The sequence below is a fragment of the Felis catus genome, chromosome A3 (genome assembly GCF_018350175.1).
Source record: "Felis catus isolate Fca126 chromosome A3, F.catus_Fca126_mat1.0, whole genome shotgun sequence".
Classification (NCBI taxonomy): Eukaryota; Metazoa; Chordata; class Mammalia; order Carnivora; family Felidae; genus Felis; species Felis catus.
The window spans coordinates 69606119-69621580 of NC_058370.1; the positions used below are offsets into that span (position 1 = coordinate 69606119).

The following is a 15462-nucleotide window of genomic DNA, read 5'->3' on the forward strand; positions in this document are numbered from 1 at the left end:
TATATATGTATATATATATACACACAGTTATATATATATGTATATATATACACACAGTTATATATATATGTATATATATATACGTATATATATATACACACAGTTATTTTATATATGTAAATGTATGTATAGCTATATTGATACAAAGGAAAAATACATGGAAATTTATCAAAATCAAATTATTTTAGTGGTTACCTATGACGGAGGGAATGAACTAGAGAGGGGGGTGTGTGACATGTGAAAACTCTCACTCACTTTTTGAACTGCCTGAACATTTTCACCAATAGCATATATTTATATTTATATGTTATGTACATGCCATGTGTTAAGCACATGCACATATACCAACATACATACTCACTCATAGTAACATATGTATACACACAAATTTTTAAAATTATCCAACACAATGATGGACAGCTGTAAACATCAATCTGGTAGCATATTTTATGATTAAAATATTGAAGTTACAATATTATTGTGCAGAATTTCCACAGGTTTCTTCTCAACACCCCACAATGATTGTCACTGCTGCTGGGTGTGGTCAGGGTCCCACGGTGCAACTAACACCATAGTCCAGGGTCTGCCCTTTACACTGTTGGGCCAGGAAAGGGATTAAGTAGATTGAGACAGCAGGTTCCATCTCTCTGGGTTTGATGGATTTATCAAGCCCATAGGACTGATGTATAAAATAATCAGTCAGTAATTGTCTACAAGATACTTAATATCACAGGATATGGAATGCTACCTGTATAGCTTTGCCAATATGAGATGCCAATTTACAATCCAAATATTTATTCATTTATTATAGAAAATTTAATCGTTATAGGAGCCTGAATATTCATATCTTTATAACCGGTCAATTATACCTGTCTACTATGATCATACTTACAATGAAGAATTATGTTTATTATATAGTAATGGCAACTAAGTATGTCATATGTAAAATATATATGCACATGTTAACAAGGACTGGAAGAATTTGTGCAACACTCAAAATATTTTGGGGGGAAATAAAATCTATGACTTATTTTTAAATATGTTCAAAATAAAGAAATATAAGCATCAATTTAATAAAACAATCTATTTTATGCAAAATTGGCTCCATCTAGTCATCAGGATCGTCGAATAATTAATATATTATTGATAAAGTGCTTCAGTTTTACCACTGATGTGTAGTGCCTTATAGATATTTATAGAAAAAATATTATAAAATTGCTTAAAACTATTTCAGCGTTTGCAACAAGCTACTAGGTAGAGGTATGGGAGGAATGTTTATAGTCAAAGAGCAAATTTAAATCAAGACCTAAACAGAGAAATCGTCTAATGGTTGTTCAAGTAGAAATGTTTAAGTGTGGTGATTCATGAATGGTGCACACAGAAATCAGTGCTGGTAATAGATAGCTAGAAAGTGCTGTTCACATCAAACAGTGATTACTATAAACCTCTAATTATGTGCTCTGGAGAGAGCCTTGTGCCTTTCCCACTGTAATTTCTAGTTCTTAAACTGGAACTCTATGACTTCAATTCAAATATCAATGGTTTCTTAGCTGTTAAATGTAGGCTTACCCATGAATAACCACTGATACAATCTGCTGTACTCTGCTGTATACAAGCAGAATTTGACAATAATAATGAGTTTTCTCTTTGATTTCAATGTGAAATGATGGTTTGAAAAAAAAAAAAACTGGCAGTTTGCTATAAAAATGCTTGAGAGGATACCCTTGACTGAGCCAAAGAGCTTAACACAAATTTAAACAATATTCATGCCCCAAGAAAACAGTCATTAACCTCCGTCTAATTTTAGCACAATTCACACTTTAGCTAACTACCTGGACACAGTTATTTTATGTTCAATTTGGGAGCAAAAGAGAGAGAAAGGGGAACTCTAGAAAGGGAAGAGGGGCTGGTAAGGAAATGTTCAGTTCTAAGTCCTACAAAGTTTGCAGAGTAATGAGCCTCTTCAATCAGATTCATTAACTCAGCTACTTAGGGGTTTTTGCTCTGTTAATTAGTTAAGCTACCCATTGAGGATATTCCCTTTCTGCAGCACTCAAATCATACACCCTGATCCAGGAAATCATGCCTGCACTTTGTATGGTTCCTCCTTTGCCAGTCGACTGCAGCATCTGAAAATGCCATTCATGGCTTAGCCCACTAGGTCCCATGTCACTGGTCACAGACTACGTGGGTGATGGAAGGAGTTACGGTGTGCCAGGCTGTGGCCAAAAGTAGCAGGCAAAGTGGGGGGATTAAAGTGTCTCTTTCTTTCCCATGTCACAGAATGGAAGGGGGTCATATAGCCTAACACAATTAATGGTGCTGAAAATCAAGTTCCAGAAAGGTCTTCATCTGTAGGCAATATTTCTCATCGAACAAGGGGCTCTTATACCAACCTTTTAGTAAGCAAAGGACTGACGGGCAAATTGTCAGAAACATGGGCAGTGCTGGCGACTATCTTCCTTGTCACTGCATACTTACTGTGGCTGCACATCCCAGTCTGTAGAAAGGAGTGAACGGCTTCCCTATGATTAATTTTCCTTCTACCTACATGTTTGCTAAATGATACAGGGTTCTCATGAATAAGTGAGGATAGCAGCTCTGTTCTCTTAAGAGCTTGTCATTTTTGTACCAGGCTTGCCACAGCTCTCTAACAATTGTGTCACTTCCTCACTGCATTTTTTTTTTTTTTTGACAAGTGGGCTTGGAGTATGGCATTGTATTCATAAAAAAGGGCAGCACCTGTTATCTTATATTGTGTAAACTGCTTTCAGGAAGTAATGTGAATTCCTTACAAACTTGCATTACAACTAAAAGAGAGCTATTACTTTTCAAGTATAAAGATGATACTACTTGTTTTAGAATATGAGGGGTGGTTTGGCACTGAGACACTCACACATTTTTATTATTTTTTCTTATACCAAATATTTAGTAAACAATTACTATGTTGCAAAAGAAAGTACCAGGACCAGGAATAAGACATTCTCATTCATACATAAGTTTACTTTATAAAGTGTTCGGGGAATATTAAAAATTCAGTCTGTTTTAACCCTTCCTCTGACGAAGGTAACCAAGAGTTACTGGCATCCAATTAATAGTCATGGCTTTATTCCTACTAACCTTATTATGATCAATGGTAGAAAGAATAATTATCAGCCCTAAGCTCCCTCTACTTTAATAACAGAGAAAATGGCTCATTAAATATTTTTATATATTCAGCTAAAGAGTATCCCAAGCAAACTTCATCATCCATGAGTCAGAAAGCGGACCACACTGACCTCTTGTTGTAGAAGCCTTGTTTACCCACATTATACTAAGAATTAATTTTCGTATAGCCGCTGAATATAACTGGTGTGAAAAATGAATAAAATGAATTATTTCTTGAAATTGTAAGTTTATTAGTTTCAACTGAACTATAAATCTTAGTATTTCACCAACCTGATTCAGAAATATCCTTTAAGTAAAATAAAAGCTCATAGAGCTATTCACTCAATTTTTAAAAGGCTGCTTTATACCAAACCAATGCAGTGTGCAAATATAGAACTTAATTAAAATACTACATATAAAATATTAACAGCTGCAGTTATTAACATTGCATTAAACTCCCTTGAGCTAGGCCAACATAAAATGGACTCTCTTTTTTTCCACTTCAGTAAAGGGCAGAACTTGGTTTAGCGAACAAGCTTTGGTTTTTGTAGCGTTTGTCTCAATTCACTAATCTGAAATAGTAATCACATAAAAGTACTTTACCATCCAAACATCACCAAGCATACTAACTTTATCTTTCCTTTGGATTTCAACAAGAATCTGGTGTTTTATTTTCTTTCCTAATGCAAATTACACCTCTTCAGGCATGTCTCTTCCTCCCATACAGTATTGAACTTTCTAAATTAACACCAATATTCTCTGCGTTTGACCTTTCGCAATGAGGGGACAAACAGGGCAGTTAATAAACCATAGGCAATTTGGAAGAATTAAAGAACTTAAACAGGAAAGAAAAAGGTAAATTTTATTTGGCTTCAGGATTAAGGTATTTAACTGATCCTTATTGTAATAGGTCATCCAAGGAACTTGGGAAACTAGACTACATCATCACCTAAGACTAGCATAAATTATGATTATCAAATGAATAAAGACTGGATTTATTTTCCTTTAATCTTTCTTATGTATGCATGTGTGTGTGTGTATGTGTGTGTGTATACATAGTCCTTTATATATGTAAATATTTGAGAGTAATTTAAAAATTTTATTATAGGTATATTTTAAGTCAAACTATATTATCCACAAGTTAATATTTCAAAGCACAAGATTAGTCAATGCTCCAATCCTCTTTGCTAACTCCAATCCTCAACTGCTAACTTTGGTAGAAATAAGACAGGCTGGAGGACGTGAAAAGGAGGTACTCTATTGCTGTATTTCTGTATTCCCATCAGTGTCCACTCAGCTTAAATCAGAAAAAAACAAACAGACAAAAAAAAAAAAAAAAGGAATCTACTTTCTAATGGAATCAGCATAGTACAGTAGGAAAAAGAAAAAAGAGTTGTCTCCTCACAGTCATTTAAGACACTGTAGAGAAATGATAAAATAAGCACAGATAGCACAGGATGGTAACTAATCTTCCATGCACAGGGAGACCAAATTTCCTGAGAGGGATGAATCAGAAATAGTCTCTGAGATAATTTGAGGATCAGAGCAATGGGTTCTGACCTTCTTTCAATTTTCCACCCTCACCAACACCTCCTTCTGAATTCTCATTCATTCCCTTTCTTTATTTTATTGGGTTATATATGTAATATATATAATATAATATAATATAATATAATATAATATAATATAATATAATATAATATATAACATATATATATTCTAGGAAGTCTGTCACATTCTTCTTGATAGATACACAGGAAAACGAGGCATGACTAAGAGTGAAACAGGACACAGTTCTGCTGCAGGGAGACTGGGAGTAATCAAGCGACAAGGGAGTCTGTGAAAGGAGCACTCACCACAGGGCTGCAGCACAGCCCTCCTAAAATAGGATGATGATCACAGATTACGATCTGAAAGAAGCACTAAGTGTCCTCTGGACTGTGGTTCCCATACTCAGCTGATCATTAAGTTCCTTGGAAAGCTTTGCAAAAGTATAGAATCCTAGGTCCTATCACTGTTAATCCTGCTTCATTGAGTTTAGGAGTCAGTCAATACTGGGCCCTTCCCAATATGTTTTATAAAGGAAGAAATTCAGACTCACAAGAAATGCCTTCGTCAAGCTTATATTCAGTGGAAAATCCAGAGTAGAGGGTATGGTATATAAGCAAATAAGGAAGTGCGGGAAGGGAAGAGAGGAGCGTTGTCTTCTTCCTCTTTTTAAACTTTTTTTTAACATTTATTTATTTTTTGAGAGACAGAGAAACACAGAGCATGAGCAGTGGAGGGGCAGAGAGAGGGGGAGTCACAGAATCTGAAGCAGGCTCCAGGCTCTGAGCTGTCAGCACAGAACCGGCCATGGGGCTTGAACCCACCAACCATGAGATCATGACCTGAGTCCAAGTCAGATGGTTAACCGAATGAGCCATCCAGGTACCCCGAGAGTTTCTTCTATTATAAGAAGCTTATTTGATTTGTAAGTGATAAGAACAATCAGAGCATGGGAGCATAGGGTGAAGAAAGTAAAAGAAATAATATAGTTGTGCACCTAAAATAAGTTGCCTCTTCCCTTCTCCCTCTCTCTCCCCCTCTCCCTGTCTCTTTCTGGATTTCCACCAATGCTATTTCCTCTGCCTGGGTGATCCTTGCCCTCACAAACCTAATGGTAGTCAATTCCTTAAACCTCATAATCCACTCTCCAATTTCAGAGTAAGTAAATGTTATTTCTTCAGGCCTTCCCTACAACACTCCCTCCTTTCCCCAACCACGTGAGTGTGTGTGTGTGTGTGTGTGTGTGTGTGTGTGTGTGTGTGTGCATGCACACCTCCCTCCCCCCAACAGGCACGTACATACACACACACACACGCACACACACACACTTCCAGGAAAAAAGTTCAGAGAAGGAAGCCAGAGGAAACAATCCCTATTGGTTCAATTCAAACATTAGAAAGGGAAGCTATTTGGAAGTCAACAGAGTTTTGCCAGTGTTCTTGAAATCCTACTGCGTTGATTAAAGTGTTTTTAATACCACAGACCCAACTTAGACAAAAGTTAAAATAAGGACTAAAAATTACACTAAGGAATTTATATGTGAATTGCTGAATTTTCTTTTTTTCATATTTTGTATTTGCCACTTCAGGCACCTCCAAACATCCAATGATATAAGCAATAATTGATAATACAGGAACCCTGAATTTTGTCATTTTCAAATTCAAGATAAAATGTCTTGCAAGATTTGGCACTTGATTATCCAATAAATGTTCATTTGAGAAGTGATTCCAGAAGCCATTTGAGCATTTGGGGTTTGATGCCCAACTGTAATGATTAATTAGCTCCTTCTGGTTCTTATATGATATGAAACAGAAATAAAAACAGAAAATTTCCTTTACCCTAAAGACAGAAATGCAGGAAATCTTAATATATCTTGGTTTTAATTCCTTTGGAGTGGCAAGGGGTAAATAGCATGTTCCAGCAGATAAACAGGTTAGAAGAAATGATAAATTACCTGACCGTCCATCTCTCTGGAAGTCCACATGATACCATTCTCCATCATTCACCTTCTTCTGTAGGGCTTTGATTTTTATTGTACCTGACCCCATGTCCAGGAGGAGGTAGAGATGGCCATCCAGCATCTCAATAGCAAAGAAGTCAACCTTTATCATCTGAGGGTGCTTGGCATCTTTTTGGTGTCTTGGCTTGCCATGGCTAAATAAGATGAGGCCATTTGGCTCTGTTGTACGGAAATCAAATGATATGGAGCCTGTTTTCTTTGCGTTCCATTTAGGCAAAGAGATGAAAGACTCTGGGGTTTCAAAGGTGATTGGGTCCAAAGTTGCAACATTCTCACATTTAAATGCTACCACTCCATGGATCTTCATCTTAGGGTCTCCTTGTTTGGCAAGACGAGATAATTCCAGTCTTACATCATTATTTTTATATACAACCTGTGGGCAGAGGATAGCAGTGAGAAACCAGGCCCATCTTTTCATATGCAGAACTTGTCTTCAGTTAAGTGACTTTCAACACGTTTGTAACACATGTAACATAATGTTTAGTGCATTTTGATATATGAGATAGCTTTCTCAGCCAAATAAAAATCAAGTATCAACTCACTAAACAGTAACCATTCCAATCTAATTTCTTTCAAATAATGTGTGTACATACACATACAAACTGGCTGCAGTTAATTCAAATAATTTGAATGGATCTGTATACAGCTTTCATTATTTCAAGGGTGTACAGAGTCAAACTTACAAGACAATGGCTTTTCTTATGATAATTCATTTATTAAATAGAAAGGTTTTTCAGTTTTCCCACCACTAAAGTATTTGAAATTACTTTGTGTAACAGTCCCCTAAAATACAGGAATTCTTCTATGGTCTACATAGTCACAATGCGTATAAACTTTGTAAGATAATCACAATAAATTGAGGCAGAAAACATACTGAATTTTCTCAGAAAAATCATTAAGTACAACTAAAATGCAGAAGCTCTCTTTTTCCCTGTGGCCTATATTAACAACTGTTTGAATAATGTTAGGTAACTCTGGAAATGTTATGTTTGCTCTAAATCCATTCAACCTGTATTACATGTGTTCCGTTTCACTTTAAAGTTTACAAATGTAGAGCAAAGTTTGACCTAACTCTCATTTCCCAAGGCACTTCATCTCAATGGGCTGGGTGATTCTTTCTGACTGCTTGCTGATAGTTCTCATGGCTTTTTGGACTCCAAATGGTACACTGGACAAATCCACTGGTAGGATTCACAGTATCAGGCATCTGCTATCACATCACCTTAACAAACTCGAAGCCATTCTGACATTAAGATAAAGAGAGATCCATACCCTTTCTCTATCAAATGCATACTAAGCATAATTACATTTCCAAAATACACATCACACTGACTTAAGAGTAAATTAGCCATCTATGTCCAGTTAACTATCTAAATTATTTTAAGAAGCCATTCAAGAATTCATAGCAGCCAATACTGACAAGTTCTAAATTCATTTATATTTATATAATAGAAAAAATAAGACAGCCTGTGTCTGATTAGTGCTGTAAAGTTAACAGGTCAATATAGCAAACCTGTGGCAAAACTAAACTGAGCCAATGGTTAGTGTTGCTAATGAATTTCCTGATATAGTGTGTTAATGGATACTTTATTTTTCAGAGTAAGAGTGTAGGCCTTGGTATCAGACTCTCTGAGTTCAAATGCTAGCTCCAGCATTACCTAACTGCATGATCTCCCCAAGCCTTACTTTTCTCCCTTTTAGGGAGATAGCATCTTACAGGATGATTGTAATGGTTACAGAAGAAAATGTATGCAAGTGAGAGAATCTACATAAAGGCAATCATCCAATGCCAGGCACATTGTAAGATTTCAATAAATATCAACTACATCAAACTGCATGATAATAAATACCATCATCTTGTAGACACAGAAATAATGGTGGTAAATTAATTTATTATAAGGAAATGTTTAGAAATTAAGCACATACTTGGGACGCTTGGGTGGCTCAGTGGGTTAAGCATCTGACTCTTGGTTTCTGCTCAGGTTTGTGAGTTCGAGCCCCACATTGGGCTCTGACAGGTGGAGCCTGCTTGGGACTCTCTCTCTGCCTCTCCCCCGACCCTCTCAAATAAACTTAGAATGAAAAAGAAATTTGGCACAAACATATAATTGGTATTTTATACCTGATTGGTGCCTAACAAATAAGCCGCATCTTTCCAATGCTAGTCCCATTTCGGTGTACCTTTATCTTGAAGGAGGATTATTATAAAGAATAACATACCAAATTATTCTTTGAGAAAATATGTATAACTGTTCAATAAGTGTAGATTGACAACAAAAGAAGAGAAAATGGACTTAAGCAATAACAAAAAGGAATTAGATTAATTCTTCAGTATACTTTCTTGAAGAGAGAAAGAGCTATTAAGCCTTGGGAAAGTTGATTCAAGATTGTCTTTCTTTGGGGATTTTTAGAGGTGGAGAAAATGGTTTCCATGGATGACAGTCTCAAGTTTTATAACCTCTCACCATGACTTTCAAGCTATCCAAGCCTGTATTTTTTTCACATTTCCTAGTGATTTATATTTTATTATCTGGAGATTCCCTTAACAAAGGTAGTGATCAGGAACGAGTATAATATTTTCTGACCCAATTGATGCAGATGATAAGGTTGACCTATGCTAACACATTGCCCGTGAAATAGAACCACTGCCACAGAGTTGGGTGTTTCTGACGTGAGTAAGTAGGTATATGAATGCATATACTGCCTCATGAGTCCAAAATCAGCTACCAAAAACTGAAGGATGTGGGGTTGGGACAATTCTAGCTACAGATTTCAGCAAGTGATTTACAATCTCATGAGTGAATTGGATACCCCGGGGAAAGGGAGGTTCGAGAAGATGGAGAAGAAAGGCAGGGATTCCCATGATCATATAACTTAGGGTTAGCCATGCACACACACACACCTCCTCCAACTCCTCCCTACCCCACCAAAAAGATGATGGATCTCCACCACAATCTATGCTTTGTGCAGACAGGGTCCTTGCTCACCATAGCCAAACACCAAGATTAGTACCTGGCACAAAGTAGACACTCAATAGTTTCTAAGAATTGAATAAAATTCTTCCTTCACTTTTTAAACTTAGTCCTAGATTATAGACTATCATTAACAATACTTACAAATGCAGTTAAGTAAAGCAGAATATGGTATTGCAGACCAGTCTCACACACTCGCTACTATTTTGAGCTTATTTCTCCAGAAAATGTGGAAACTTCTGTGCATGTTCACTTATAAATGGTAAGCTGGTTTATGTATTGGAAAACTTCACCTTCAAACTCATATTGTAGGGTTTAAATTACTTTTTGAATGAAAAACACCCAAGTTAAAATTCTCCAGAGGTAGAATCATTTTCCTGGAAGAAGTATCTTGAGGAGAAGCAAAATGATGTTTTCTTTTTTTTTTTTTCCCCTTCCTATTTTGTATTCTTTGAAAGGCAACTCCAGAAGACAGAAAAGCAATTTTGGATAGGCAGGCTGATAGCTCTCAAAACTACACTGCTCCTTCATCTGACCCAGATTCCATAATCACCCTACTTTTTGAAAGTTAGGCTTACTCTTAAAATGACCTGAATGTAGTTCAATTATAATAATAAGTAGACTGCAAGCACTCCAAATTTTCCAAAAATTCATGTGTAAGCTATTTTTTGCTTCTTTCTGAGATAATATGGCTCTCAATAATTTATAATTACTCATATATCTTTTTAATTTATGTCAAATTTGTAATTTATTTAATAGTTACAACTTTCAAAAAATATCTATATACTCTAACGTCCTGACAATTAGATGATATTATTGCACATTCATTTGGATCAGTTCATAAAATCAAGATTTCTTTGGGGATATTGATTTTTCTTTTTTTTTTTTTCTTTTTGAAAAGTAATTCAAAATGTTGCATTTCATTTCTCTGCTTCATGGGCTCATATCATAAATCCCACAGGGATAAAACGTAAGAAACACTAGGTTTTTTGTTATTTATTTATTTATTTAGCTGCCATATAATTTCCATATTTTGATATGATGACCTTTTCCTTTCAACATTTGTTAAAATTTTAAAAATGTCCCTCACACTTAAATATGCAAAAATAGGAGCAATATGTTTGTATTTTTATATTCCTAGGTTTGGATTTTGAGGTAAGCTGTCACTGAGTATTTTATTTGATCTTGATATCAATCTTTTTTAAAAAGGGAAATAAATAGGCTAAAAAATAAAAAAAATAATAGTAAGTTTGAGAGTCTGGGTATAGACTTGGCTTAATCACAAAGCTAGTATCTAAGTTCAGTTGTCTATCCTCTCTATGTCTCAGTTTCTTAATTTTATATATAAAACATATATATCTGAAAAGGAAAAAAACATGTCATGTCCATAAATCCTTGAGCCTCCACTCCCCCACCCCCGCCACCCCCTGTCAATCTATGTGATTTGGGACAAAGGTAAAAGATGTTCTATTGTTCCTTCTTTTTTTCTAGCCTTTTTCCAGTTGTGGTTTTGATGTCAGGATATTGCTCTCTATTCAGGGATATACTGAGACACTAATCTGTTAGGTAAAGGGAATATACACCTACATCTTTAGGTACACAGACACACACCAAGCATCATATGTATCTAAGGTTTGTACAGATGGTCCTGGAGAACTGGTGGCTGATAGATAAGGCCCTTCCACAGGAAGTGGCAGTGTGTGAAATAAGCAGATCAGTAGGAAAACATTTGCTACTCACACAATGACTTTTTGTTGTTACAAATAAACGTTTCAGCTTAGAAATTTTCATGAGGCTCTTGAATTAATTAACATGCACTGATCAAGGCAGTTCGTGTCTTAACTATGAGAGTATACATACAGGGTGATGAAATGGGTACCGAGCTTAAAATCAAGGAGTGATGCAGGGATGTAGACTCAGTTGTGACCTCCCTGAGAACTTGAATGGCTTATTCTCATCTGAGCTTGGATTCTCTTCCATTCTTGAGAATACTAACAAAGAAGGGCCAAGAATTTGGTTCTCACGATTTCCAAGAGAACTGCAGCTCACCCACTTGCAATCCTGTGACCTTGCACAAGTCCTTCAATCCCACAGAGACTCAGTTTAATCTGTAAAATGGAATAATCATATCTACCACATTAGGGTCATTGTAAAAAATAAATTATATTTCAATGGAAGTGCTAAAAACAGGGCCTGGCACAGAGTAAGTGCCCAAGTGACTATCAGCTGGCTGCTCTTGTTCATGTTGTTATTATCATAAATACCAATATTATTATTCTGAGAGCGAATGAACGGAGCTGTAACAAAGGTAACAGCTAACAGGGCACATAGTAGCTGACTGCTGTTTTCAAGTAATTAACAGGACTGCAACCAGAAGGATCAAAGAGATCAAAGCAGACTGGGGCTTCTTTTTGTATCCTGATACTTATATTGCAGTTTGAAGGCTTGGTCTATAGATAAGGTTTCTTAGCTAGAAAAATACATAGGAAGCTAGGGAGCCTGGGGCTTTTATTTTCACTCCTGAGAGAACTTCTGTGGCATCTGATATCAACAAAAAACACCACCGTCACCACAACAAGAATCAGTTAAGATTTATTGAGTACTTATCTTCTGTCAGACCCTGTCATAAGAAATTTATACGTATAATGTGTTTACTCCTCACAAGCATCCTAAGAAATAGAAAACATTATCCTATTTTATCAATAAATATATGGAGGCACAGAACTCGCTGAATGTCTTTTATCATGCTCATGCCAAATACTGTGAAAAGCTAACGATGTTAACTTCAAACTCTGTGTTTGTCTCGCAGGAAATTTCATTTACAGTTTTCACTTGTAATTCCACTTATGGTTTTGATAGCAGTTGCTAAGCAGGAGATTCACAATCAAACAGCTATTTGCCACCATGCAAAAGATGATCTTGCTATGAGTTACATGACAGTATCTTTCCTTCCATTTGTCCTCATTAAAATATCTCTAAAAATTTTGTTAACCTTTTTATTTATTTTTGAGACAGAGAGAGACAGAGCATGAGCCAGGGAGGGGCAGAGAGAGAGAGGGAGACACAGAATCGGAAGCAGGCTCCAGGCTCTGAGCTGTCAGCACCGAGCCCGACGCGGGGCTCAAACTTGTCAACCATGAGATCATGACCTGAGCCAAAATCGGACACTTAACCGACTGAGACACCCAGGCGCCCCTAAAATATCTCCAAATGAATCAAAGATCACAACTGAGCAAGAGTGTGTTTTTGTGTGGCTATTGATTAAAATGTCTCTTCAGGGGCACCTGGGTGGCTTGGTCAGTTAATCGTCGACTTCGGCCCAGGTCATGATCTCACGGTCCATGAGTTCGAGCCCCATGTCGGGCTCTGTGCTGACAGCTCAGAGCCTGGAGCCTGTTTCAGATTCTGTGTCTCACTCTCTCTCTGCTCCTCCCCTGTTCATGCTCTGTCTCTCTCTGTCTCAAAAATAAATAAACGTTAAAAAAAATTAAAAAAAAATAAAATAAAATGTCTCTTCAAATCCAGTTTAAGTAATGGGGCTTACTTCTGTTTCTAGAACTATAGTATAGTTTTTCAACAGGTATGCCTTTTGGATATATATAATACTAGGATATATATAATAAAATATTAGAATTAAAGTATGAGAATAAACCAGTTTATTTTCTCACAAATGTTTGATATTGGTATATTTATCAGTAATGTGTGAACTATATGTGAACACACACACACAGCTTATACATTACCTAATATAAATGCGCTTATATGTAATATGTCAGACTAATATTAATGTCCAGAAAAATATACATATATATTAGAATATATAGTACATCTCTAGATAGATAAGTAGATAACACATACATATATCATATACACACCAAAATGTTAATATACATACACTAATAGCATATAATAATTCCAAAAATTAGAGAGTTCTTGGCTAAAACACACAGATGGTCTTACTCATTTGGAATAAAAAAATGTCTTGGCCTAAAAGCAAATATCAGCATTTATAAGCTTGGCTTACTCCAAAGGAAAGGCTGCAGCCAAAAGAAAAAAAAAAAGATTTATTTTATTATTAAAGAAAGTAGAAAATTAAACAGATTTTCTCCAATGTTCCTGCCACCATGAAGACACAATTGTAAGAGTGGAGTAAAGGCAAAGTGGTCACTTTTTTTAGAAAAAAATCACTGCACTCATTATTGTCCTTTTACCCAAGATCAAGTTTCCTATGCTGTTCACTTTCTTACACTGAGAGCCTAGCACAGAACGTGCTTGGAATAAAAAGATAAAGAAAAAAAAAAAAAAAAAACAGTTTGTTGAACTTAACTGACTAAGGGACTAATAGGATTTTAGCTTTTCTGAGAATGTCCCACCACAGAAGTGTCCATTTATAATGTGAATATGCGCAGTTGAGGCAGCTGTGGGTCCAGCTGCAGGGCGTGAGTCAGAGAAGAGGTAGCAGACAGGAAATGCACACGCCCTGTTCAGAGTAGCACAATATCACTTTAAAAACAATATCAAGAGGGGCACCTGGGTGGCTCAGTCGGTTAAGTGTCTATCTTCAGTTCAAGTCATGATCTCACAGCTCATGAGTTCAAGCCCCGCATCAGGCTCTGGGCTGACAGCTCAGAGCCTGGAGCCTGCTTCAGATTCTGTGTCTCCCTCTCTCTCTGCCCTTTCCCTGCAAGCATTCTGTTCTCTCTCTCTCTCAAAAATACATAAACAATAAAAAAAAGTTTTAAACAATACTTAGCGTTCAGGAAATTTGATTTAAAAGAGTTACATAAGGAATTTTGAAAGATAAGAAAGTTCTCATTTGGGGGTGGGGAGGGCAGAGTTGGTGTTTTCCCCCCATAATCTAATCCTATTCAGAGATTATGTGCAGATAAAATTTTCAACTAAATTGAAAATTTCCCCCTACCTAAATAAATAATCTAATTGGGGAATGTAAAAACAGATGACGATAACGTCATTTCTCAATAAAGGCATGTGACTCATTAATTTCAAACCAAAAATTAGTTGAAAGTTGGAAAGGACTAAAAATAACAATATTTTATTTAAGCAATGTAGAGAAAGAAATCTTTTCGCTTAGTTTCAATTAAACATGATCAACTACATCTGATTCATGAAAAGAAGCTTTGAAAAGCAAAAGAAAATACCCTCTTGCTTTCCCCTTCCTTTATTCTATCCTTGGTGAACTGCCTAAAGTTATTTAGACAACCTTGGGCACCATCTGTACAAGTTAGCCATGGGAGCAAAAGACTGTGTTGTCCCGGGGTTAACAGCTCTATTTAATGAAGCTTTCAGTGGCATATGGGTGTGTGGCAAAAGAACTTGAGTTCTACTAAATAGGAATGTCTCTTTTTCTCCCATTAAAGATTTAGTAATTCAGCAATGCCTTTGGGGGGAAAAAATTGGAAAAATGAACCACTATCTCAATTACATGAGAGCTGAGATGCCAAGTTAAAAAGTAAAAGCTGAAAACTAGATCAATCCTCCTATTTTCAGATGAGGAAACTGAGGTTCTTCAGATAAGCTAAGGGACCGTGTCTCAGTTGGCAGCAAGCTCTGACCATGAACAAGTATCGATGAATTCAGTGTTTTGTTCCTTTTTGACTGTGTTAAAAAACAAACAAATGGAACGATGGGCCGTCTCTACCAGAGGCATCGGATATGAGAGGCCCTTGAGCAATTACAAATGAAGAGCTGCCGTCTTTTCCGCAACATGGCAGAAAGGGAACTGTAACGGATTTAAAGGCAATTCTATCTTTAAAA

At 36.3% G+C, this 15462-nt stretch overlaps 1 protein-coding gene across 26 annotated transcripts in view; it reads right to left on the reverse strand.

Annotated features, from left to right (window-relative positions):
* The window catches only part of NRXN1 (neurexin 1), a 1127382-nt gene that overhangs the window by 630162 nt on the left and 481758 nt on the right, over positions 1–15462 (reverse strand). For all 26 annotated transcript variants that reach the window (XM_019827182.3, XM_019827181.3, XM_019827189.3 and 23 more), the window contains one exon: positions 6650–7088. In XM_019827182.3, coding sequence (XP_019682741.1) covers positions 6650–7088 — 439 coding nt within the window. The remainder of the gene's footprint in view (positions 1–6649; positions 7089–15462) is intronic.